The 24,473-nt window shown below is 34.7% G+C and overlaps 3 protein-coding genes and 1 pseudogene across 3 annotated transcripts; 1 reads left to right on the forward strand and 3 right to left on the reverse strand.

The window, feature by feature from the left end:
* Positions 1-1,586: 1,586 nt before the first annotated feature.
* Positions 1,587-5,318, reverse strand: LOC106329758. Its single transcript, XM_013768403.1, has 7 exons — positions 5,105-5,318; positions 4,833-4,982; positions 4,555-4,750; positions 4,432-4,485; positions 4,197-4,285; positions 2,022-2,414; positions 1,587-1,739 (listed from the first exon to the last, which is right to left on the reverse strand). Exons 1-7 carry the CDS (start codon positions 5,285-5,287, stop codon positions 1,587-1,589), a joined length of 1,218 nt encoding a protein of 405 aa, XP_013623857.1. The 5' UTR covers positions 5,288-5,318.
* A 3,359-nt stretch (positions 5,319-8,677) lies between these two features.
* On the forward strand, positions 8,678-9,444 carry LOC106335094. Its single transcript, XM_013773520.1, has one exon. It carries the CDS (start codon positions 8,678-8,680, stop codon positions 9,155-9,157), a length of 480 nt encoding a protein of 159 aa, XP_013628974.1. The 3' UTR covers positions 9,158-9,444.
* Positions 9,445-11,797: 2,353 nt separating this feature from the next.
* LOC106329759 lies at positions 11,798-13,703 on the reverse strand (annotated as a pseudogene).
* Positions 13,704-14,666: 963 nt separating this feature from the next.
* LOC106335095 (beta-galactosidase 4) lies at positions 14,667-19,166 on the reverse strand. Its single transcript, XM_013773521.1, has 18 exons — positions 18,800-19,166; positions 18,387-18,482; positions 18,188-18,300; positions 18,042-18,108; positions 17,854-17,946; positions 17,588-17,731; positions 17,276-17,364; positions 17,029-17,134; positions 16,856-16,940; positions 16,660-16,778; positions 16,426-16,587; positions 16,165-16,340; positions 15,974-16,083; positions 15,770-15,879; positions 15,577-15,687; positions 15,377-15,481; positions 15,073-15,278; positions 14,667-14,982 (listed from the first exon to the last, which is right to left on the reverse strand). Exons 1-18 carry the CDS (start codon positions 18,971-18,973, stop codon positions 14,880-14,882), a joined length of 2,169 nt encoding a protein of 722 aa, XP_013628975.1. The 5' UTR covers positions 18,974-19,166; the 3' UTR covers positions 14,667-14,879.
* Between the last annotated feature and the right edge of the window lie 5,307 nt (positions 19,167-24,473).

Here is a 24,473-nt window from a genome sequence, read left to right on the forward strand (position 1 = left end):
AAAAGGTCCTCGGGAAATCATGATTTTCGGCAGCAAAGTAACGCGGAGCGACTTGCAGGTGTCGCTCCGGGAAGTCGCTCCAAGGCCGATTTTTGGTGTCTCCGGGTGAGAGGTCGCGAGCGACTTTGGTGTGTCGCTCCAACGGGTCGCTCTGGATCGGGAGCGACCTTGGTAGGTCGCTCTGAGAGGTCGCTCCAGGGTCATCTAAGACGGTTCGGAGTAACGAGAACGCGAGCGACTTCATGGCGTCGCTTTAGGAAGGTCGCTCTGAGAGGTGGGACACAGCGACTTCGTGATGTCGCTCCGGGAGGTCGCTCCCATGCTCTGCTCGTTTAATGATCACCTATTTCACCTCCTTCGAGCTCCAAATGCATCCAAATGTCCCCAAGAACTCCATGTGGCACTCCAGTACCTAATAGAGACTCATGTATGCAAAATGCAACCTAAACATGTCTAAATCCTAATCTCTATGATGAAAATGTTTATGAATGAATGGATAAAACAATGCAAATATGCAAGATATCAGAAGACTAACTAAGAAGTCTCTGCATGAAATAGACTTGTGTTGTCTGGTACGGTTTTTGAAGGTCTAGCAGATCAAACATAGATGACTAGCTTGCTCAGCTTCTTCTGCACAAGACCATCAAGGCATCAACACATCACTTAATTTCCAACCCGTTTTTTACTCAATGCGATAGTCGCTCGATAGTCGCTTGATTGTTCGGCTAGTAATCGCTGCCGCTAGCGACTGATCTGCTGCTAAGTTGTTTGTTATGCTATCTCTATGACTGAACGTTAAATAAAATTACTTTAAACTTATAAATGACATAAAAATATAAATGCAACCTCAAATGAAATATTATAGTTTCATAAAGACAAAGTCTAAAGTAAATATAAAACTTAAATAAAGCGTTACAAAAGGTTTTCTAGTATGGCAAACGACCTCCTCTACCCATCTCATTTGTAATGTAGTCACGTACACCTTCCATAGCTCTATCACCTGTTGGTTCATAAGGAGTATATCCACCATGAGCATGATCATCATCATCACTACTATCATCAGGTGATTCATCTTCATCATCATCACCATCACCATGATGTATATCCACCATGAGCATGATTCATCATCATCACCATCACCATGTTGCATATAGCAAGGACATTCATTGTTGGTTCTTGCTTTCTACCTCTTTATGCTTCTGCATTGTGACTTGGAGGACGAATTGAGATGTGAGTTCCATCAAGTGCTCCAATGCAGTCTTTAAAATATGGTAATAACGGTCATCATTCCTCAAGATAGGGTTTACCCTTGCGAATTCTCCTTCTTCTGGCTTAAGCGTATCAACTGCAAACTTGAGAAGAGCACTCAAAACTTCATCAAGTTTTCTTTGTATTGTATCCAGTGACCTTTGATATCTGTCTGCAAGAACCCGCTTAGTTTTATCTTGACCAACCGCTTCAAGAAACATTGCAACACTTTCCTCCAAGTAGACATTATCAGTCTCTCGTAATCCATACCTTGTAGAGAGCATCCTACATAAATCTTCAAATGTCCTTTGATTCATTCGCAGAATATCATAACATTGCTAATCTGATCCATGCATCAGTTGTTGAACATGACGCCATCCTGCACCTCTATCAGTCCTTTGAATCACTCTGTGAGTATTCGACAAATCACGTTCATCATCATCATCATCATCATCATCATCATCATCATTCAACCACATCCATCTAATCATCTACAAAACCAAAATAATAATCCAAAAATTAATAAGCTGATCTTTTCATAATAATAATAATCCATCAATAAAAAGAGTCGTAAATAAACAAAACATTAACCAAAAGCCATCAATAAGAAGAGTCGTAAACAAACATCAATCGTCAAGTTTTATGCCCATCCTATGTTCTAAAATGGTAATCTTATCTTCAGCACTAGAAAATGCAAGAAACCCTTGTCTATTTGCTGGATCAGCTAGCAAATGATCAACTGCAGCCAGATGAAACTTAGACCATTTTTTTACTCCAGGCAAATCATTAAGGATCTCCATACAACGCTCTCCGCTACGTAAGTTCTCACGCTCCATCAGTAAGATCATTTTTCCCATCAGTTGATTCTTCTCATCAAGAATCACATTACATCTAGCAGCATTTTCAGTACTCGGATCAACTTCCTTCCTCTTCCTTTTTGATCTTGAACCTCCATTTTTTTTTTGTATATCCCCAACTGGTGGTGGCATATCTGTACAGTCGTCTTCCTCATCATTGTTTCCACTCACTCTGGAATCTAAGCTAGCTTCTCCTTGCTGAGCACTCCACCCTTCTGCCCCAGTGACAGTAATGGCACCAAACTCTTCCTCAAAAAGATCAATATTAGGAACATGCTTGTTTTTGTATTTCCTAGCTCCAGGCCACTCCTGTAAGATTGAAAAAAATTACTGATTAATAATCTCTTACGTAGCATGAGTCATGTTCCTCAACCACCTCATGATTATAAAAATATTATCAGAGCACTAAACGGCATAAAGTGGATGGTGGGTCAGAGCACAAATCATCCCATGGTCAATTCAAATGATACTAAAACAATACACATGTCTAAACAATGTAAAACATTATGCTTTTAACCATAACAAATACTACAATGGAAAAGAAAATAGTTTAAAAACAAAAACGTACAAAAGTTACCTTTATGCGTTCTTGCCACAAAATAGTTTAAAAACAAAAACGTACAAAAGTTACCTTTATGCGTTCTTACCACCAATCATCAGACATGTTTATTCTTCCCATATCATCATAGCCCATTCCGGTTTTGTTATGAATCAGCTTCTTAATGCTTACGTAAACCCTTCTACAAGTATCATACTTGTTCTTAAATCTGTCCCATATATGCTTCTCTCCGTATTTCTCTTCAAATGTCTTCACAATGAACTCTTTTGCAGTTGGATTCAATCCATTCCTTGTTTTGTTTCCCTTTTTTTTCTCTTCCAAGAACAGTTGAAAAAAGAAACGACATTCCTCATCGGTCCAGTTTTAATTTAATAAATCAGCCATGAAATCATAAGACCAACCAAACCAATCAAGACAAATTCAGCCATGAAATAAAAAACCAACCAAACCAAGCAGCACAAATTCAGCCAAAGAATAATTAACAAAAAAAAACTTACGTCATTAGTCAATTTTGACATCCTTGTTTAAGAGTGATTCCTCCTAAAACCTGGAAAGGATACAAGAAGGAGCAACAATAAACATCAAAAACAATGCGTTATGTATTCATTCACAGAAACTCAACACTAGCACAAACATACTCATATACGAATTCAGAACCATAATATCACAAACAGACACAACAAGTATGAGGTAAACTAAACTTGAAACAGACCCATGACCACCAACCAAATTGAAATCACAAATAGCCAAGAATACAACAGATCCATAAGCACCAAAAAGAGCAAAACGAAAGAGCTACCGTAAGAGAGAAAACCGACAAGCTTGGCCGTGGCTCGAAGCTCCTTGGTCGCGAGAGAGAATCGAAGTGGAGTACTGAGAAACCCAACAAGCTTGGCCACGAGAGAGAATCAAAGTGGAGGATTGAGAATCGTTACAGCTTGACGGCGACAAGAGAATTATAAAAAATATTACGTTTAGGTTTAGGTTCATTAGTAGTTTCATTAAAAAACCAAGGGTAACATTGTCATTTAATGGGTTCATTATTAAAATAATAAAACAAACGCTGGAAAAAATAGCGATTGAAATTTTTTGTCGCTGCCGCTAGCGATAAGCCGCCGCGTTTGATCGCTCGTACAGCGATAGGTAAACGAACAAGAGATTAACCGCTGCCGCTGATCGCTGCCGCTAGCGACTGACAAACGAACAGGGCCGCAATCATTTTCCTTCGTTTTACGAGAGGTGTATCCGCATACCAACACACGCAGGAAACTAAACTTGTGATACAAGTAACTTGATTACGATGAAAGCCAGAAACAAATAATCTGAAGATAAACTAACAATTACACCGACTCTATATCATCGATTAAGTATATTGGTCCTCCCAAGTTAACATGTTTTGAAATCACTACTGTCTATTTTTATTTTACAAAACCTAAATTTGTTTTAGCTCGAAAAAACACTATCGATGGTTTATCCTAATTTTTTTCTCTTAGGGAACTATGCTATCAGGATCGAGACCAGCCAAAGGGTACTCCAGGATCAACTCCAGTTCGATGGAAAACAAAGGGAACTCCAGGATCATCTTCAGGACCAGCTCGGGCAAACACTACAGCTATTTCCTCTACACAAGAGAAAAACACAACACACTCAATGTAATACTTATATTCTGCTAATGTTTTTTTTTCTTTCCCTTCGTCATACACCACATTTTGATTAGAATATAAAACTCATACTAAACTTAGGTCAGAGAGTGAAGAGAATGAGTACCAGAGTCTTCACATTGCATGGGAGAAGGAGGCTGCACTTCAATAGAAACAATCTCTGCGCACGAACAAACACACACACAAGTTAAGATGGGAATATAATATAGAGAGAGCAGCCAAAAATCACCTTCCTCTGTCGGCTTGAGCTTGAAAAGGTGAAGTTCAAGCTCTTTTCCGCGTTTCCACAGTTTAGCTTGATAGATTTTGGACTCAGGGGTGGATGATGAATTCATATCCATAGCCCAGAATGACAGCCAGCACAAAAGACCATTAGCAAATTGGAAATTCGCCTGAATGTGCTCCACCAACACGAGTTTTGTTCCCTGAATTAATTAATTAAAACTTAAATGTGTTAATCCTCTCCAAAATCAAAACCAACAAAGGAAGAAGGATCCAAAGACTGACCTTAGCTTCGTTTTGTTTCTCTATGGTAAGGAGTGTCACCTCACGAACCAACTCGGCAGGGCTTCGTGTAGTGCAAAAACCTCGTGGTGGATTGTCCAACGATCTAGTGTGGAAGGCGTAATCAAATTGATCCCATTCAACCGCGAAACCCTAATTAACCAAACAAACAGATTCCAATATATCAGAACCCCCAAAACATGATTAAGCCAAACATAATACTAACTTTCATACGAGATTAGGATAGTTAAATGAATATAGGGGTGGTTTTTTACCTCAGATTTCTGGAACTGATAGTAAAACTGCAAGTACTGCCTCAAATATTCATCGTCTCCCAATTTTCTGTACTTGAGATCGCGCTTTTTGTTAACTGATTTCGATGATCCTTCGAAAGCTCCGTGATATTTCGGTATCTTAAGAGGACGAACGTTAACCTCCGCCAAAACCGAATCCTCCATGTTCCAAACCCTAACGCACTTTCTTGGAGGAGAAGAGAATAATTAATCGTTTTTTTTACAGAAAGAAACGAGAAACTTGTCCGTGAAGAAACATATATAAAGGACTCAATAACATCACCCGAAAAGCCCGTCACGGGTCTCGTAGGCTGCATACGGCCCGATATATTTTGATAATTACGCTTCCAAACTAACGCTCTTCGCACTATATATATCTTGTCTATGTCGGAAGTTGAATCATGCGATGTCTACGAAAGCTTTGTTCGTCTTTCTATCTTTAGGAACATGTTCATCAACAGTTTAGTTATCTTGGCTAGTTAAAAGCCTCTTGCATGTGTTTAGTTAGTTACTTTTACTATTTTCTTGTAGTCACTTTCTTTGTAATACTACTTCTTTAAGAAGAGAGTAATCACCGCCTAAGCATGTGATTAGCCTGTTTTCACCTAAAGTAGTCATTATCCATGAGAAACATAGACAGACATGTAAACCAAAAAATCATATTAAGGAAAATTCGTTAATTTAACTGAAAAATACAAACATTAAAATATTTAGGTTCATTTAATGACATTAAATTTAAATTTGATTAAGGAAAACTCATTAATTTAACTGGAAAAGACAAACATTAAAATAGGTAGTTAAATTTAATTCTCAGTGGCATTGAAATATAAATAAGTTAGAAAACTTAGGGATATTTTTAATGGGTACTTCTCTTTTAATAATGTAGATGGAACGTAAATAATATAAAAGGTTTGAGCTAATCTAGTTATCACGAATTGATTTTAAGCCTATAAAACATAAAAAAAATTTTTTTTTTCATTAGAAGGTTTAACCAAATTTCCTTTTTAGTATGGCAGCATTAGCAAACGAGTAAAGGAAACAATATGAAAAAAAGAAACCTCCTATAGGACTTTTAGATCGAGAAAACTGCCAAAAACCTCCAACTTTCAAATTAAATAAAAAAAATCGGTCATTGTAGAAACTTAGAAAGTCAACTATTAAACCGTAAACGTCTGTTAACTTGCTAAACGACGTTTTAAATACTACTTAAAATTCTTCTTCAACACCAATATAATTATTCTCAATCTCATAATCATTTTTATCAGGCATTGGTATTTTACCCGGACCCGAAGACCCGAATTGGAATTTACCAAAAAATATAGGTTCTGGTCCGGGTCAGATTCCATGATAAAGTACCTGTTGGATCTTTTTTCTTTGGACCCGCGCGCGGGTCTCGGTTCGGGTCCGGATCCTACCCGAGACCTTTTGGGTACCCAAAGTACCCAAAATTTATTATATATATTAGGTATATGGGTGATTTGGTATATTTTTGGTATTTCAGATATTTTTAAGTTTCGGGTTTGGGTTTTCGGGTAAAATTTTAGATTTTTAAAAAATATAATTTGGGTATTCGGGTAAATTTTGGCTATGGGTTTTTGGGTCTAATATTGGGTAAATTTTGGGTATTCTTCAGGTATTTTTAGGGTTTTCGAATATTTTTTTTGAACTTTCAGATCCAGTTCGGGTATTTCGGGTTCTTTTCGGGTCCTAAATACCTGAACCGGCCCGTATCCGAAATAGACTCAAAAATTATGGCTATTTTACGGATATTGGAATTATGGACCCGAACCGATCCATACCCGACAAGATCCGACCCAGAACCGACCCGAAAAATTATAGGTAACTATATGGGTCCAAATTTACGGGACTCGAAAGAACCGAACTTAACTGTGTAACTTTGCTTACTCAAGATGGTCTGAGAGAAGACACTCGAGCTGAGAGCTCTTGACTGCTCTAGGAGGATGGCTCAGTATCCGTTGCAACCTAATTACGAATCTGAGCCTGACACGGGAGAGGACTTCCTGTGTGGGAAATGTTCACCGGTTCCGGGAGGTCATAGTCTTAGAGAGACAGTCTAACTCGGGTCGAGGCAAGAGATTTTTAGTAAAAGATAGGAGATTATCATCCGGAAGCTTGAGGGAGCACGACTTATCATCGGTCATACTATCTGGTTCGCGTTGAGCGGTCTTCTGCCGGTTACAGAACATTCAAGTTTTTGATTGCCTTTTAAGGTAAGAAAAGAAAGGTGTCTTGTACGAGGTCTAATTGGTGACCAAGAGAATGAAAAGAAATATTCAATTCTTTATGGTTTCCATAAAAATACACCATTCATAAATAATTAATTTTTTTTTCTATTACTTATCATTCTTTTTTTTTCTAGAAAATAACAAAGCAAAATTATTTTTCATTATATTTGAGGAATAACAATTATTTCCACTCATTCCTTTAATTTTATTCGTTTCATTTTTTTTAATTTGCTTCTATTGTTCACACAGTGCTTCTGGAGACCGGTTAAGCAACAATCGGAATAGATCACTCCCGGTTTAATTTTTGGTTGAAAGATATTTGTATCTTACAAGAAACAAGAGACTATTTGACTGTACATATCACTTTGCATGCAAAAGGCATCGCACCTTCCTTTACATCTCCGGTACAGACCCGTTCGGCAGTCTATATTCGATTCTGAGGCTCATGAAGCCATTCATATTCTGATTTGTAAACTTCGTATGGCCACTGGAATCATATGATATAAAAGCGTGACATATTTGAATTTAGTTTATGTTATATGAATTATATCGACAAGGGTATAATATTTGGGAAGAGATAGCGAGAGAAGAAAGGTCTGAACTCTCTCTACGCACTGACCAAACAGATGGCACGTCCCTGTATGTTTCAACATCAATTCAAATGCCTGTTAACGTCTTTTCACATCACTAGTTTTGTCGACTTTATTTGCATTTTCGTTCTATATGGTGGGTGACATTAAAGAAAAATCTACCCACTTTGGACTTATCAAAGAAAAGTCCAGTTTTTCAAAAAATTACTCACCGACCACCTTCCTAAATTTGGTATCTCCTCATTAACTTTTCCACACCTTTTCTGGAATTTATTTTCTCTTACAAATTATAGATAATAGTATCAAATATGAATTATGAGATGGTTATTTAGCAGCAAACAAAAAAAAAACTATTTATAATTATTTCTTTACGACTTCTATCCAAACGACAATCAACATGTGTTTTGATTTGGTTATGTTAACTAACAAAATAACCTATTATCAAAACGACAAACGTGAAACATATTCCAACAAAAAAAAGCGTTTATACTTGCCACAGACATCTAATAATTGATTTGATTACAGACATAATTTCATACTCATTACAAACCTAATCACTGTATTAATGGATATTATCATAAAATATTATATTTATATTTGTGTATTTAAATGTGCAAGAAGAGATCACAACAAAAGTTACAATTACTGTCTTGTCTTCTCGCTCTCTCTCTCTCTCTCTCTCTCTCTCTCTCTCTCGTCAGAGTTTAACAAAGAGAGAAATGGACAAAACGCGGAAGACAGAAGATGAGAGGGGAAAAGACACGGCGGAGAAGGAAATGCCGACGCCGGTGATAATCTCCGGAGGAGACTATAACGAGGACGAGTATACCCCGGACGAAATCATGCAGCTCGTCGAGTCTTCTTCACCGACGACGACGAACACCGAGGGAACTAACTTTCCCGGCGAAGCGAGTTTCAGAGTGAGGTTCATCGACGATCCGTACGAAATTCCGGTGGCTGTCCAGTCATCTTCCGGCTACATCACGATCAACGTGAACGAGGAGAGCTGTGGTCCTTCGTTTTCGGACAGCGACGCTTCCGCCATGGCGAGCGTCGACGCAAGTGGACTGTTCAGAGGTTGCTGCCTCGGTTTCAACGGCGAAAAAGGCGGAGCGTGGGGTGCAAACAATGTAGGAGCGAGTGAGTGCGAGTGGGACGACGATTTGCTGGCAAGGTTTCTAGGTGAAGACAGTGTTTGACCAATGTGTGTCGTCTTGCGGAGAAAGCTTTCCAAGAGGTCGGGGGCATTTTGGTCAATTCGATGGACTGTAGCTAAGTGAAAATGATCTTACCGCTGGTTGTTAATAGGAGCAGAAAAAGGAAAAAATCAGCGAATGGTAGCAAGGACTAAGGAGTAGAGTAGCTGCGTAATTTAATGTTGACCATTATGCTAAATCATGTCACGTGACGGTACTAATGAGTATATGGTTTTAGCTTCAGGGAGCTATTATGTAAATTTTGCAAGTATTAAATCCCCCGTTAAAGTAACGAACGAATCTCTATATTTGGTTGTTATCATTACTAGAGGGTTTGCCCGGACTACGCCCCGATTATTTATTTATAATTTTTTTATTATTTATAAATAATTTAAAATCAATAAATCCGAAAGTGCCAACAACATTAACGCAAATGAAAATAGATTTTTTATATTGTTGTCTTTTTGAATTTAATGTTTGATCTTCTATATTCTTTTTGCATTTTCATATTAATTATATATTGTTTAATTTGATGCATATGTTTTTTTCTGAAACTGCCAATAAACATCATCGTTGGGTTTAACTAAAATATGATTCGTAGCAAGTTGAGTTCGTTAACTTTTCTATATTTTTTTATAAATTTACACACGATAGACTAAATGATGAGCTAATGAGAAAGATCGTATTGAAACCTAAACCAGCTTTGGATATGAATTTATGATAAGACTAAGAAATTAATTAAAACAAACGGATCTCTATAATATTATTTGAGAAGTCAGTTTCTTATGTGCCGTCCTCACCTTAATTTTCATGATGGTTAATTACATTGTTAACCTTAATAATTTTTTTTTTGTTAATTGCCACTATCAAGATTTCTATTTTAGTTTTTATTAATATTTTTTTCTTAAACAAAAAAAAAGAAATATCTATATATTTTTAAAATATGTTTTTTCTATTTTTATTTTCGTTTTTAATATATATATATATATATATATGTGTGTATATATAAATAATCATATAAATATCATACAGAAATTAAGTATCAAAAAATCAATATCTTAAAAGTAAAAATATTAAAACATGTAATTTAACAACAAAAAAATCCCTTTTATATAAATCTCAATCTCAATTTCATAAAGTATCTGTATATCTTTTTGTTTTTAGTTTTATTTTATAAAATCATATCAATATCATAAAAAAATTAGTATAAAAGTAAAATTATAATAAAATTATTTTATTTTAAAATATTAATTTTATAATTATTTAAAATTTACAATATGTTGAAACTAATAAATGTAATCTGTTTTATTCTAAAAATTATATTGTAAATTTAATCAAACTTATTGTTTTGAGTTATCAACTGATTATTGTAAGAGAACACAAAATTATTAAATTTAAGAAAATTATGAAAATGTAATGATTTTTATTTTTTTCCTATTTGATTTCTATTTCAATTTGATATAGTTGAAGAAAATCTTAAGTGAGAATAATTAATATTTTTTACTTCTAAGAGTATGAGATTTTAATATTATTACTCTAACAAATTTTTCATGATAATAAGTTAATACACCCACCTCCAAGCTAAACCAATTAAAAATAATGTGATAAAGTTACAAAATTTATATTTTAAAGTAATATATAAATAGTTTTAATAATGTCAAAATATTAATTTGTATTTATTATATAACAACAAATGATGTTTTATAATACATGTTTGTTTCAGTTTATATTAGTTTTTCAATTTATAATGAAAGTTTCTTTAAGTTTAGTGTTTACTAATTATCTTCTGTAAAATACTTTAGTATTTGTTGAACTTTTATTCAAAATATGTGTTGGAAATTTCTCTCATGTGAAAATATTTTTATAGTTAAAAGTATTACATTTCTAACAAAATATTACTTGAGTTTCATATACCATTATATCAAATAATTTAAATGTACCTTAATCATTAATAATCAAGAAATTAAGGTGAACCAAACTCCATACAAATGTTTTCTGGAATTGTTTTTCTATTTAAAGAATAAAAATAAAGAAATAACTAAACTTTTTAATCTTTTTAGTGTTGACTGTATTGAATGAAAGTACATATTTTCCTATATAATCTAACATCTCATTTTCAGTTTCCACATAGTAACAACGAAAACATTAAAAAACATATATAATACTTAAACGTTTAGAGCGTTCCGAGTAAGGTTCTTGACTATCTTGAACCGGAAAGTCTTGACGAAGCAGATGGCGACATGGCGTCTTTCTTGTGATTCTCCAGTGTACTGATGAGGATAGCTCGTCCGGGTTAGCATACTATGTGTATTCCAGTTATAAATATCAAGCAGAACTCCACTGAAACGGAGCATTCAAGGAACCGCTCTTCCTCATGAAACCGGATGCTGCTTCTTTCAGTATATCTAAGCGTATCCAGATGTCTTAAGTTGTCTTGATACCAGTCGTGGTTTATTTGAAAAACAAACGACGCTGGAGCGTTTCTTAGTCTGTAAGACCTGAATCAGTCTCTTTGCCTAGGAAGCCGGCGTGAGGGAAGTTGAAGATGGTTCGGTCGAATCTTATGCAGTTAAGATGAGTATGTAATGTAACTGCAATTTGGTTGCATCCTACATGAAAGAGGGAATCTCCACATATCTTCAAAGTTCTAAGGTTTGTAAGGAATATATTGTAATGACTTGGATGAAGCGGGGAGATTGGGGAGTTCGTCATCTTTATTTGTAGGATATAGATTCTTGTCGCTACTAAAACTGCAACACAAAGAACGCAATACAAATCAGCCTCAATCAAACAATGAAGAAAATTACACAAAAAGGCAACAAATATTTTTGTGTAATTTTGTGAAGAATATACACACAAAAAAGTAACCAAAGTAAGAAACATAATTGTAAAATGCAAAAATTCTTTCAAAACAGCCATAGAAATCGTAAAATAAAATGCCACAAATCAACTAAATCAACAATTTTGCAAGAGACAGAGAGAGATTAATCTAGGTATATGTCAACCACATAAAATAAAATGACAAACTTAACTTACAATAGCTCTAGTGGCCTCCGAAGGATAGTAAGTGGTGAAGAAGCCATTCAGTTTGAGTATAATATCAGCTCCGCCAAGGGATTGTCTTCTAGAAGACTCGTTGCTAATACTTATTCCTGAAAAATGAAAAAGTAGCAATTCTAACTAAACCTTGATAAAAAGGCATAAAGAAGGCTTGAAGATTTGTCTAGTAGATTAAATTTTATATACCTTCAATGCTTCAGATCTTAAAGCTGCGCCAACAGCAAGAACAGCTCCACAGTCTGTCTAGCAGTTCTTACGGCACTGAATCTCCTCTAGACTACTGTGTGAACCTCTAAGAATAGTAACCACAAAATCCAACCTTCAAGTTCGAAGCTTTAAACAAAAGCTCTAGTGGAATTGAGGGTAACGACTGGAACTTATACGTTGTTGTATTGCGTTTTCGGTTTGTACCCTCTCTGTGAACTCAAAGAATCTTAGGAATGGGCTTATAGGTGATGTGAAGGATGTTGGAGCAAGAACCGTTAAAGACAGATCTTCAGATGTCAAATTTGATGCCTGCAGAGTTAAAATCTGAAACCAGAAGTAGTATGAGGTACAAAAGGACAACCAAAGACCCCACTGGAAATGCCTTCCATAGTTAATGTATTGTCACATTTAACTTTTCCAAAGAAAGCCTTCTCTTCACCATCTTCCATCCCTTCGTTTAAAGCTTTCTTTATGTAACCTTTAGGCAAACCCAGATTCTAATCCATCACTTCCATCATCTTGCTCGCTAGCTTCATCACTTCTCCTATGTATTCCAACATCGTCTCTCTGTTTTTTGAAGAAAACAGAGTACATATAAAGTTACAACCTTTGAATTCGAATTTGATTTATTTAAAAGCGTTTTAATGTTTACTTGAGGCCAGAAATGTTGGATGGCCACTCGTTTTGGTTATGGTCTAGGAGAGTGAAAACATCTTCCCAGTCAACGCTTTCGAGCTTCTCTCCAGAGTTTTTCTCAAGCAGTTCGTTGAGCAGCTTCACGGGTGTTGAAGTCTTGAACGCTTCTTCTCTCTCTATTTTGTAGCAGTCTGAGCTCAGCTCCTTAACTTTGTTCAGAAGCTCCAGTGGAGTCCCATGGCTCACCAGCTACACAGAGAGAACAGAGTGAGACATAAATCTCATGAAAACAGAGAGATAAAGCTCTGTTTTGTGTGTGTGTGTGTTGGAGATACGAACCTGAAAGAAACCCCATTCTTCGCATGCTTTGGCGATGTCAGAGAGTGTCTTCTCCCTTTCTTCACCATTGATCTTGGAGAAATCAATCACAGGAAAGTGTGACTCTCCTCATTGAAAAGGTGGGGAAAGTTTTGCCGGAGTTGGTAATTAAAAGAAACTTGCATGCCTTGAGCATGTCAGAGAGAGGCTGAGTCGTCTGAGATCTACAGACGATGAGGGAAACAGTCGACGTGATGCTCCAATCTTGAAATTCACCCATCACGAAGATGTTGGAACCAACGGCGACGTAGCTTCCATGTAGAGGCATCAAAGGGAGCGAAGGGATGTGCACCAATCGATGTTCACTCGTTTCTCCGTTAGGTTTGACGTAGAGAGTATACCAATGGATGTCATAGGTTTGATCCTTGGAGATGGCGACGTAGATGCATTTCTTTGTGCGCTACAAGTAGGATCGTCTCGTGTAAAGCTCCGGGGAAGCAATGAGTGATCGGAAACACATGGAGGCTTGGGAGAGATTCGGGTAATAGGATCGAGAGACACGGCGCTACGATGTCGACGAAGAAATATTCAGGGAGAGATGAGATCAGAGATGGCGGTTGGTTCTTATGTGCCCTAATTTCGGAGGAAGACATCTCGCGATTATACAATCTACCAAATCTCAAATAAAACCCTAGCTTTTTAAGGAATCTGAACATGTATCTATCTCTATTTATATAGATATGTGATCGGATTTGGCTTTATGAGGGAAGGAGATCGAGTGTTTCAGAAAACGCTTTACGATTCAGTTTCTCAGAAAGAGGTGAGTAGAAGAATTAGAATATGCCTGGTGAGATATGCATTGAAACGGAATTGGAGAGAAGAGTAATGGAAGTCAAAAGGTAAGAGAAAGATTTGTGAAACGTAGTAAACGGAGAAGAGGAAGAGAAAGGGGATCAACGGAACGAAGAAGAAAAAGAGAAAGGGGATCGAAAATCGATCAGGAAGCTTCATCGAGACATGGACTCTCCGGGCTTTCAGATTCCGATCATTATCGGGCCGATATGATGCGAGGCCCAAATGCAATGCGCAGCGCGTCTGACGTGGCTCAACGGTGGTTTCCTATTGGTTGATTATAATTGATAACGTGGACAGCATGAGAGGAGCCCTTATTCTGCTTTGAGTATTGTATTGATAATCGTCTAAAGCAGTGATTGATAAGATATGGATCTATTTAATTGGGCCCAGTAACTTTATTTAATCCGCGTTTACACTGGCGGGAAAGTCTAACAAATATACAAACCTCACTGGTATTATTTTATTTTATTTGGATTATAATCAGTAATGTACATGTTGTATAATAGTATGTTGTAGTAACAGTAACTGCACAATTCAATAATTGTTGTTGTCCAACTCTGTCTCTATCTTCAAAGCAGAGCCAGAGAGACAAACAATGAAACAAGCTTTCTTCTGTCATAAAAACTCAGGATCAACCAGAAGAAAGCTTTCATGTTCTTTTGACCAGCGAGATTCCACTAGGATCACCACCCCACTCTTCAAATACAACTATAAGGTTTTGGGACTTGAGCCATGAACGAGGTACATGGTACCTGCAAAAAAAGACAGCGAGGGGACTCTCTATGAATCAAGATATGTACTAAATAGATGGAAATACAAAGAAGCTTTTTGGCTTCACTCACCATCTTTGAGAAGCTTCACCACAATTACTCAGACATTTCTTTGCGTCGAATGTTCCTGCGTAGTTGCAACGTCCACAGTTTCCTTGAGCTTTATAAGCAGGCCAGTGACGTCCAATGTTTCTACCGTTTATCCAAACATGACCTTTCCCCATTGTGTTCATGTCTAAGGCCAATGGTTCGTTTCCTCCTGGTGCGGAAAAAGTAGACTGCAACCAAAAGAGAAAGTTTTTTCAGTTTATTCTGCATTGTATTAAATCTAGTTTTATTTAGGAACATGAATGGTAATTCTAGTGTTTTCTTTTACCTTGTACCAGGTCAATGGTTGCTTCTTGACCACGTATGATCCTTGATTCCAACTCACAGAGGAACTGTCCGTATGAAGACTCATAGCTTCACCCTTCACACCAATCTGTTTAAAAAAATAATCCGTTATTATGATTGATTTTTTTGTTATTACCAGGAAACTAAGAGCTAATAGTTGGTTTTGAATTTCAGGGAAGATACCTTATAGGACCATTTCCATTTCGACATATCCCATGTTCCCGAGTTAACTCCCTTCAGTGTGACAGGTCCAAGAACACCTTTGTTCCACGTCTCAAAGTGTTGACCGACGTTCTGAAAACAAACCAAAAACCACAAAGCTCAAAAACCTAAGCCTATCTTTTAAGAGAGATAGAGTATCCCATGAGGAACTAACCGGAAGACCAACTGCAACACTCAACAGAGCAAGCTTGTTGACACCTGCATGTAGTTTGATCTTCTGGCTAAAGGTTAGTTTAGGGTGAGAAAGTCCTCCATAAGCACTTCCTGAAAGAAACAAGTACCGACAACGTTGTCAAGTTACATGACTAGACTAGAAAAATGAGACATGAGAAGCTTCCATTTGTTTCTCTTATATTACCTGCAAGCTGGCCGTTGACAAACACATGAAGAGCATGTCCAGCTGACCAAATGGTAAGAAGAGGATAATCACCCGTCTGCAAGAACCTCTCACCAGCACCAATTGTAATGCTGATAGCCACAACCAAACGAACCATGAGTTTGTTTGTGGATTGAGCCAAGTCAAGAGTGTTTCAAAGTTTATATACTTACTCTGTTAGATACCAGAAATAATCAGACTTGTCCCAAGTCATGCTTATCTGTTCCACAAGCCCGTTTCTTGCAAACGTATCACGTTCATTCGCAGAAGGAGTCGCTTCATTGAATGATTCCCAGGAGAATCTTGTACCAGTTGGAACCATATTCCTGTGTACTCTTGGTGCATTAACCTGTTTAAACACACATAGGTCAATTCAATCTAGAGAAGGTAAATTAAATAACTTTTTTATTGAAAAATAAGATTTATTTTATTACCTTTGCGGTGTTGTAGTATTCTGTTTTGCAATCAGGTAAAATACTGACTGACCAAGGAGGCAAGTCATATGGGAATCCACGGAACATAACTCTAGCTGCAGAGTTTGCATCATTGTTCGATAAAAACGCAGCACAAGATGACTTAGACCAGAACACATGAGCCTGAAAAAACAACATTCAAATGATCAGAGTATAGCACAGCTACAAGTTACAAAAAATGATTTGATCTTGTACCTCTTGTTTAGCTCCAAGAGATGTGACGGTTGCATCAGCAGAAACCAAAGCTGGCTCGCTTAGCTTGATGACTTTATGCAAGGCTTTCAAGTGACTATACTTTGGTTCTCTTGTTAAGCCTTTTTTAAGTAAACATAATCAGATTTAGCTGATCATTTAGGGTGATTTAACAGTGTTTACGGGTTTTAGTTATTACCGTATTCATCAAGAGGAGCGTCGTAGTCATAGCTTGAGGCCATGAACTCTCCAGCTGTTCTGTCAAAATTCGTCCCTCCATGATACTACATAAAAATGTATATACACAAAGATTGAGCGGAAGAACAAAAGATTGATGTGCATTCATTTGTAACTCTGTTTTGATTTTATTACCATATAGTAATTGACGAAGGAACCTCCGTTTTGTATGAATCTTGCAACTGAGTATGCAATATCTTCGACTGGTCTATACGGCACAGCCCCTCCAAACTCTGTATACCTGATATTTAGTTTACAGAGTTCAAATATTGTGTTAGTTGTTTTAAAGCTAAGAAAAATGTTATCTTAAAATCTACAACTTGTATAAAACTGGAAAAATGTATTTTTATTTTATTTTCTGGGCATATATATTGTGACTTACCAACCAGTCCAATTCTCTGTCCACATCTTCGGCTTGTTGTTTGAGTTAGGTTTGAAATTCTCACAGTAATAACCATTGCATGTGTCTATCTATAATTTGCATACGAAAAAGAGAGGGAGAGAGAGAGAGAAAATTATCATAAATCGGAGAAGCTTGGTTCATATTCTTCTAGTTCAATCCCACAGCCATACCAAAAGATTAGTTAAAACACTAGAGAAGTAACAAAATTCAGTTTTTTTTTCCCTAACAAAACCAAAATACTTTATTGACAAGATATCTATAATTAGAAAGAAGGAAAAGGAAAGAACATACAATAGGAGAAGGAGCATCCTCTTGCTTGCACATAATCCATGGAACACCTGTTGAGAGTCCTAATGCCATTTGAGCTACCCATTTCGTGTAAGCCTTTCCTGGTGCTCCAATTTCCCATTCCACTGGTCCATACTCATTCTCAATCTGTCAAAAAATCATTTTACACAATAATTAAGAAAATCTTTTAGTTTGAGCCCTCCATGTTTAATCATTAGTTTATGATGGTATTTTATTGTAACAAACAACAACAAATGTATGAAACAAACCTGTGCAAGAATGATGGGTCCTCCTTGGGTTTGAAACAACTTTTCTGCTTTCATCATCCATACAATCTTTTCAGTGAATTTCTTCATTGCAGCCTTTACAATATAATTTAAAGCTAACATTAATCATCAAATAAGAAGAAGAAATATTGTTAGTGCATGAGAGAAAAGTAGTTGGTTATATTTTGAACCTTGAAGGGTTCGTTATCCGTCCTAAAAGCCATACCGGGAACAAATTTGAGCCAAACCGGAAATCCCCTAGGAAACCATTAAAAATTAGTTTAAAATTAAGATAACCAAATAGATTATTTTTAGAAATATAGTAATTCTATATTACCCAAAATTCCATTCAGCACAGACATAAGGCCCTATTCTGAGATTAACATAGAGACCAGCTTGGTGTACCAACTTAATGAACTTAACCAAATCATACCTGTCTCCAAAATAATACTGAACAAAAAATAATAATACAGAAAAATTAGAAGAATGCGACTTGTGAGAGTAGAAAATTAAGTAATAAATATTTCTTAAATTACATTTCCAGGAGAAGGTTCATGGCCATTCCAAAAAACATAAGTCTCTATAACATCCAAGCCTCCTTCTTTGGCTTTCTGTATCAGACCAGACCACATCTACACAAAACAGAGCATTCAATGAATCATGCATTTATTGCTTAGAATAAGAAAAAAAATTAATAGATTATGTAGATAATAAGCATGTGAAGTAAAAAGCTTGGAGAAAAAACACACAAATGAAACTAAGCCGATCAATTTCAGAAAACAGAGAGAAGGAAGGAAACTTTTTTTTTTACTACTTATAAACTAAGAAGAATGAAGGAAACTTTAACCGAAGTTACAAAAATCCATTGAAAGGTAGAAAATCACATTTAGGTTCTGCAGAAGAAACATTGGATTAAAATGAAACTGATTAATGTGATAAAGATAATTACCTCAGGGGTGCTCCTTGGATAGTGGATGGAACCTGAGAGAAGAATTCTTCTTTGTCCATTGATGATCACAGCTTTACGATCATAAGAGACTGTTGCTTTTACTGAACAAATCAATGATGAATAACAAAGAAACGCCAGAAAAATCAAGGCTTTATCTCTAAAATTCGACCCCATTTCTTTTGATTTCCCAGACAAATAAAAGAAAATTCTGTTAAGATGTGGTTTTTGGGTTTGGTAATTGTTTTGGAGTAATATATATAAGGTGAGAGGCAGAGATGGTGATACATATAAGATGCTGTATGTATAGCTTATGGAGACTGGAGAGTAATATTTTCTCTGTTAAAGATAGAAATTATTTTGAGTCTGTCTAATCTCTCTGCTTTGTGCGGGTGGCTTTGAAATGTCACGCAACATGTAATTTTACTTCTTTTTAAAAAGAAATTATTGACCACGTAGCTCACCCGTAATATAATAGGGCACTGGCGGATATTTGTAAATCTGTTTCCTGAAAACAGTAATTTTAAAAGTTATAAAAATCAAATGTTTTATGGAGTAATAAATAATTTATATGAAATGAATTAGTTTTTTTAATTATCAATGATGAATATAAAATATGCTTAAACAAATAATTTTGATGATAAAGCTTGCAAATTAAAATTTGTAAGAGAAAGAATCAAGAGAGTAATAATTTCGTCAAAGTACAATGAAATTAATTAAAATTGACTTCTCTATTGAATTCTTACTTCTGAAATTAAAACACGCTAGAAATGATGGTCAATAATTACTTTTTGAATAATAAAGCTTTGGAAATTTTATATTTACTACGAAAATAAATAAAAATACTCTTAATTGAAAAGATAGCCTAATGAATTATATTAAAATATATTGTATTACCATTCAGGTTTAAACCCGGCTGTATACATATTGTCAACAGAAAAAAACATTTTAATCAAAAACATTGTGCTATAATTTCAATCCTTTTTGGAAGGTATGATTTACACTTTTCATTGTATTATCAACCATCTAATACATATAAAAAGTTTGGAAGAGTACAAAACGGTGTTTCTTTTTCTTTGTAAGCAAAAAGCAATTGTGTATGGACATACATATATGTTAAAGTGTTGCTTTTCTTCGTAATGCAAGAAAGTAATAATGTGATAGTTTTTTTCCACATACTGTATTTGCTCTTTGGTTTCGTCTTGAGAAAGTAAGTCGAGCCAAGTTGCCGCATTCATGACGTAGTTAAAGCTCTACCTTCCACGGCACTTGGCCTAGAGAATCAGAAAGACATGCGGATCTAATTTGCATATCTCTCGCTACACGATATATCCAGAAGACTATAATTACATACCTGCATACCTCTAATAAATTTCACTATTTGTACTAAAAATTTGGATTTTATTTTGGTTTGGATCTCTTTTTTCAAAAGAATAAAATAAATAGAAAATTCTAATTTAATATATACTCTATGTATTTCAAAAAGTAATGTTTTAGCATTTGCATACATATTATTAAAAAGTAAACACGCACTTTTGTCTATTGTTCTTTGGTTATGTTTTTAATTTTTATTTTCTTTCCAATAAAGTTATACCATTCATATTTTTAGATTTAATTTCTGTTTTAGTTTAAAAGTAAAGTGAAATAATTAAAAATAAAACGATAATCTTACAAAATCCAGAACATCATTATTTTAAATCCGGAAGGAGTATAATTTTAGCTCACTTTGATTTTAGCCATAAATTTATCTTTAGATTAACCCGTAATTTACAAAAAAAACAATTTTCTTTTTAGATTAGTTTGTAGGATAAATATCATTTCGACCAAATAAATTTTATTTGAACTGAATATAGACAAATACATTTCTTTGTCTCTAACGTTTTATCATCATTTGCTTATATTTTTTAATAAAATTAAATGGGATAAAAGGAAAAAATAACAAAAATGCTAATTTGTAGAAGTTATACATCTAATTCATACTCATAAACTTACTACAATTCTATTCTTTATTCGTCATTTTCTACTTTTAATATTTCCAGTATCTTAAAAAAAGATTTTGGAGTTATCGGAAAGAATATAATAGAAAAATATTCATAGTTACAAGTGGCTTGTAAACTAAGTTATAACCTGCTTTTCAATTAAAATAATTCTAATAGTGTTAAGTCATGTATCTCAGATTTTTCTATGCAGATAGCTAAAATGAAATTAGTAATCAGAATCGGTTGACTCTTTTGTTACTTTATGATAATTGAGATGGCGGTCTGGAATCTCGTCACCGGTGAGCAATGCTTTGAGACCCGAGCTGGACTCGGCTACCGGTTATTTAAAAATTGTAGAAAAACATTATTTAAAAATCTGATAAAACCCGCAAAAACCTGTTAAAATCTAAAATTCGGTTATCGGTTGAACTATTGATTGAACCAATAGATAAATTTTAATTATTATGTTTTAGATTTTTTAGTGACTTTATTAGAATATGTTATGTATTCTAATTAAGAAGTTAGGTTTTTAGTTTAAAAAATAAAAGATTATATGGATTATGAATCTATGAACAAAACTAGCTAGTTGCTGTGATTTGACATTAGGTTATTTTTGTTATCGATATTCTATTACACTTTTATGTTTTATTTTTGGCTTATTTGGATTTAAAGTTTAATTTTATTATTCACATTATACATTTAAATATTTAAGAATTTTAAATCTGAATATAAATTTTATTATATGTAATAACTTTGTTACAAAAACTGTTAAATAGTTTAATTTTTTTATATTTTATATGTGAAATGAAAATAAAAATAATGAAAACTACAGTTACATATTTTTCTAAATGTGTTTCAAAACATAAAATATTTATTATATTTTTCAGTAACTAATATATTATTATATAATAAAATTAATTAATTTATTAATACATGGTTTATTTGCGGTCGACCTAATAATCAAGTGATCTGGATCAATGTCTGGGACGGGTTTCTAAACACCGCCAATTAGGCCTGGGACAGATCCGGATATCCGGAAAATTTAGGGTATCCGGATCCGACGGATATGTGGATTTAATATCCAAATCCAGATTCGTGGTTTCCGGATTTTGGATATCCGTCTCGATATTCTATTACCCGCGGATATCCGGATCCGGATCCGTGAAAATAATTAAAAATAATTTATTTTTTTTAAATACTAATTTTTAATATAATACATAAATTAAATATTTATACAAGATTCATAAATATATTTATATATGTCTATAATATTGTATAAACTAAAATATAATATTATAAGATTAATTCATGTATAAATATTAATATATCAAATATAAATATTAATAAAATTTTAAAATGTAAAAATTTAATGTATTTTAAAAATACGGATCTGGATCCGGATATCCGGATCTAAAAATTAAGATATCCGGATCCGGATCCGAATTCGGTTTGTACGGATCCAAGATTTTACTATCTATATTCGGATCCGAGCACCCTGAATATCCTATTTTCGGAGGGGATCTCTGATCAAATCCGAATCTCGGATATTAAATCTGAGGCCTACCGCCAGTGGGTTAATAAAAGAAGATTTCCTATCTTTTTACTTCCACAAACATAAATTACAGATTTATACACTTATCTATCCAATAACTCCACGTCAGATTAAAATGGGACCCACATAATCACAGTTAGGATTCGGAATGATAACCCAAAGCAAACACCTACTGGATAACTTTTGAAGCCTGTCTGATTCCTTCCACATTCATTACTAACAGATATTTGTCTTTCATTCCGCCAAGTATACTAGTTAGCCACGTCACGCAATTGTTTCTTCCTAGTGGTCGCAAGTGGGTCCCGCCTATTTTATCCTTCCTATATTGGGTACCTAATGTTCGTGACACAAAATAGATAAATACTCCGATAGTCCGATGTATTAATAGGTCTATATTCAATTTCACCGTGAGAAGAACTGAATATTATACTTATATCACTTACAATTTGTGTTATCAAATATTCAATTCGATGTCTTAATCAACCACCAAATCATGTCTTTCTAACGAATGAATTTTTTGATGTTTATCTACAAAACTTAAAAAGTTACAAAATATTAAAAGAAAACGATAGTTACGTAACAACTTCGATCACCAACTAATAGATTTAATTATTTTTGTGAAAGGACACAAAACTTTTAAATTTGGCTCTCATTTTCCAATATTTAGGCTAGACTTATACGTCTTAATCACATTTTATGTAGCCATTCACCATATTTTCGTGAGAGAGACACTCTCGTAAATTATTATATGTTAATATATAGTTGTAAAAGAAAGAGAAAAAAGATAAAAATAGCACTAAATCAAGTTTATGTTCCCAAACTAGCACTTAAGGTCAAAAGTCACAAAAATAGCACTTAATGTTTTATCAAAAGTCACAAACTTAGGGTTTAGAGTTAAAGGGTGGGGTTTAGGATTTAGGGTTTAGGGTTTAGAGTTTAGGGTTTAGGGTTTAGATTTTAGGGTTTAGGGTTTAGGGTTTAGGGTTTAGGGTTTAGGGTTTAGGGTTTAGGGTTTAGGGTTTAGGGTTTAGGGTTTAGGGTTTAGGGTTTAGGGTTTAGGGTTTAGGGTTTAGGGTTTAGGGTTTAGGGTTTAGGGTTTAGGGTTTAGGGTTTAGGGTTTAGGGTTTAGGGTTTAGGGTTTAGGGTTTAGGGTTTAGGGTTTAGGGTTTAGGGTTTAGGGTTTAGGGTTTAGGGTTTAGGGTTTAGGGTTTAGGGTTTAGGGTTTAGGGTTTAGGGTTTAGGGTTTAGGGTTTAGGGTTTAGGGTTTAGGGTTTAGGGTTTAGGGTTTAGGGTTTAGGGTTTAGGGTTTAGGGTTTAGGGTTTAGGGTTTAGGGTTTAGGGTTTAGGGTTTAGGGTTTAGGGTTTAGGGTTTAGGGTTTAGGGTTTAGGGTTTAGGGTTTAGGGTTTAGGGTTTAGGGTTTAGGGTTTAGGGTTTAGGGTTTAGGGTTTAGGGTTTAGGGTTTAGAGTTTAGGGTTTAGGGTTTAGAGTTGAGAAATGAGGTTTTGGGGATAAGATTTCAAATTTTGATAAATAAAAAAATTAAAATTTTCAAAGGATAAACTTAGAAATGTGCTATTTTGGTCATTTTAGTTTTTGAGTGCTATTTTTGTGATATAAACTTAGAAATATGCTATTTTGGAGATTTGACCAAAAAGAAATGTCAATTATTTTAGCGGTGTTAGGTTTGAGTCGTATCTTGTTAAACGATAAATCATTTTTTTCTTGTTTACTAAAAAAACATTTTTATAGAATTAGCACAGCTAGCGTCAAGTATTGGTGTTAATTTAAACTAGAAAGGTTGGCAAAAAAATAGAAAGGTAAAAAGTTACACGTTGAACTTAATTTACAATTGGTAATTAATTATCACTTCTGAATATTTATTATAAACATAAATACTGGTTTAATTAGGCACAGTAATATTTTTCTTTTGCTTTAAAATGGCGAATATTTTTTAAATAAATAATTATCATTTCACGTAAAGCATATATTATGCGTGTGTGTTGAAATGATAAGATTCTAAGTGATCTGTTTTGAATAAGAAGATGATCTCGTTTATACTGAAGCCGGATATACTAAATGAGACAAACACATGCTGATTAATGTGACTCACCATATGGATAATTATATATATATATGCTTCTTTTC

Source organism: Brassica oleracea, chromosome C3 (genome assembly GCF_000695525.1).
Source record: "Brassica oleracea var. oleracea cultivar TO1000 chromosome C3, BOL, whole genome shotgun sequence".
Taxonomy (NCBI): Eukaryota; Viridiplantae; Streptophyta; class Magnoliopsida; order Brassicales; family Brassicaceae; genus Brassica; species Brassica oleracea.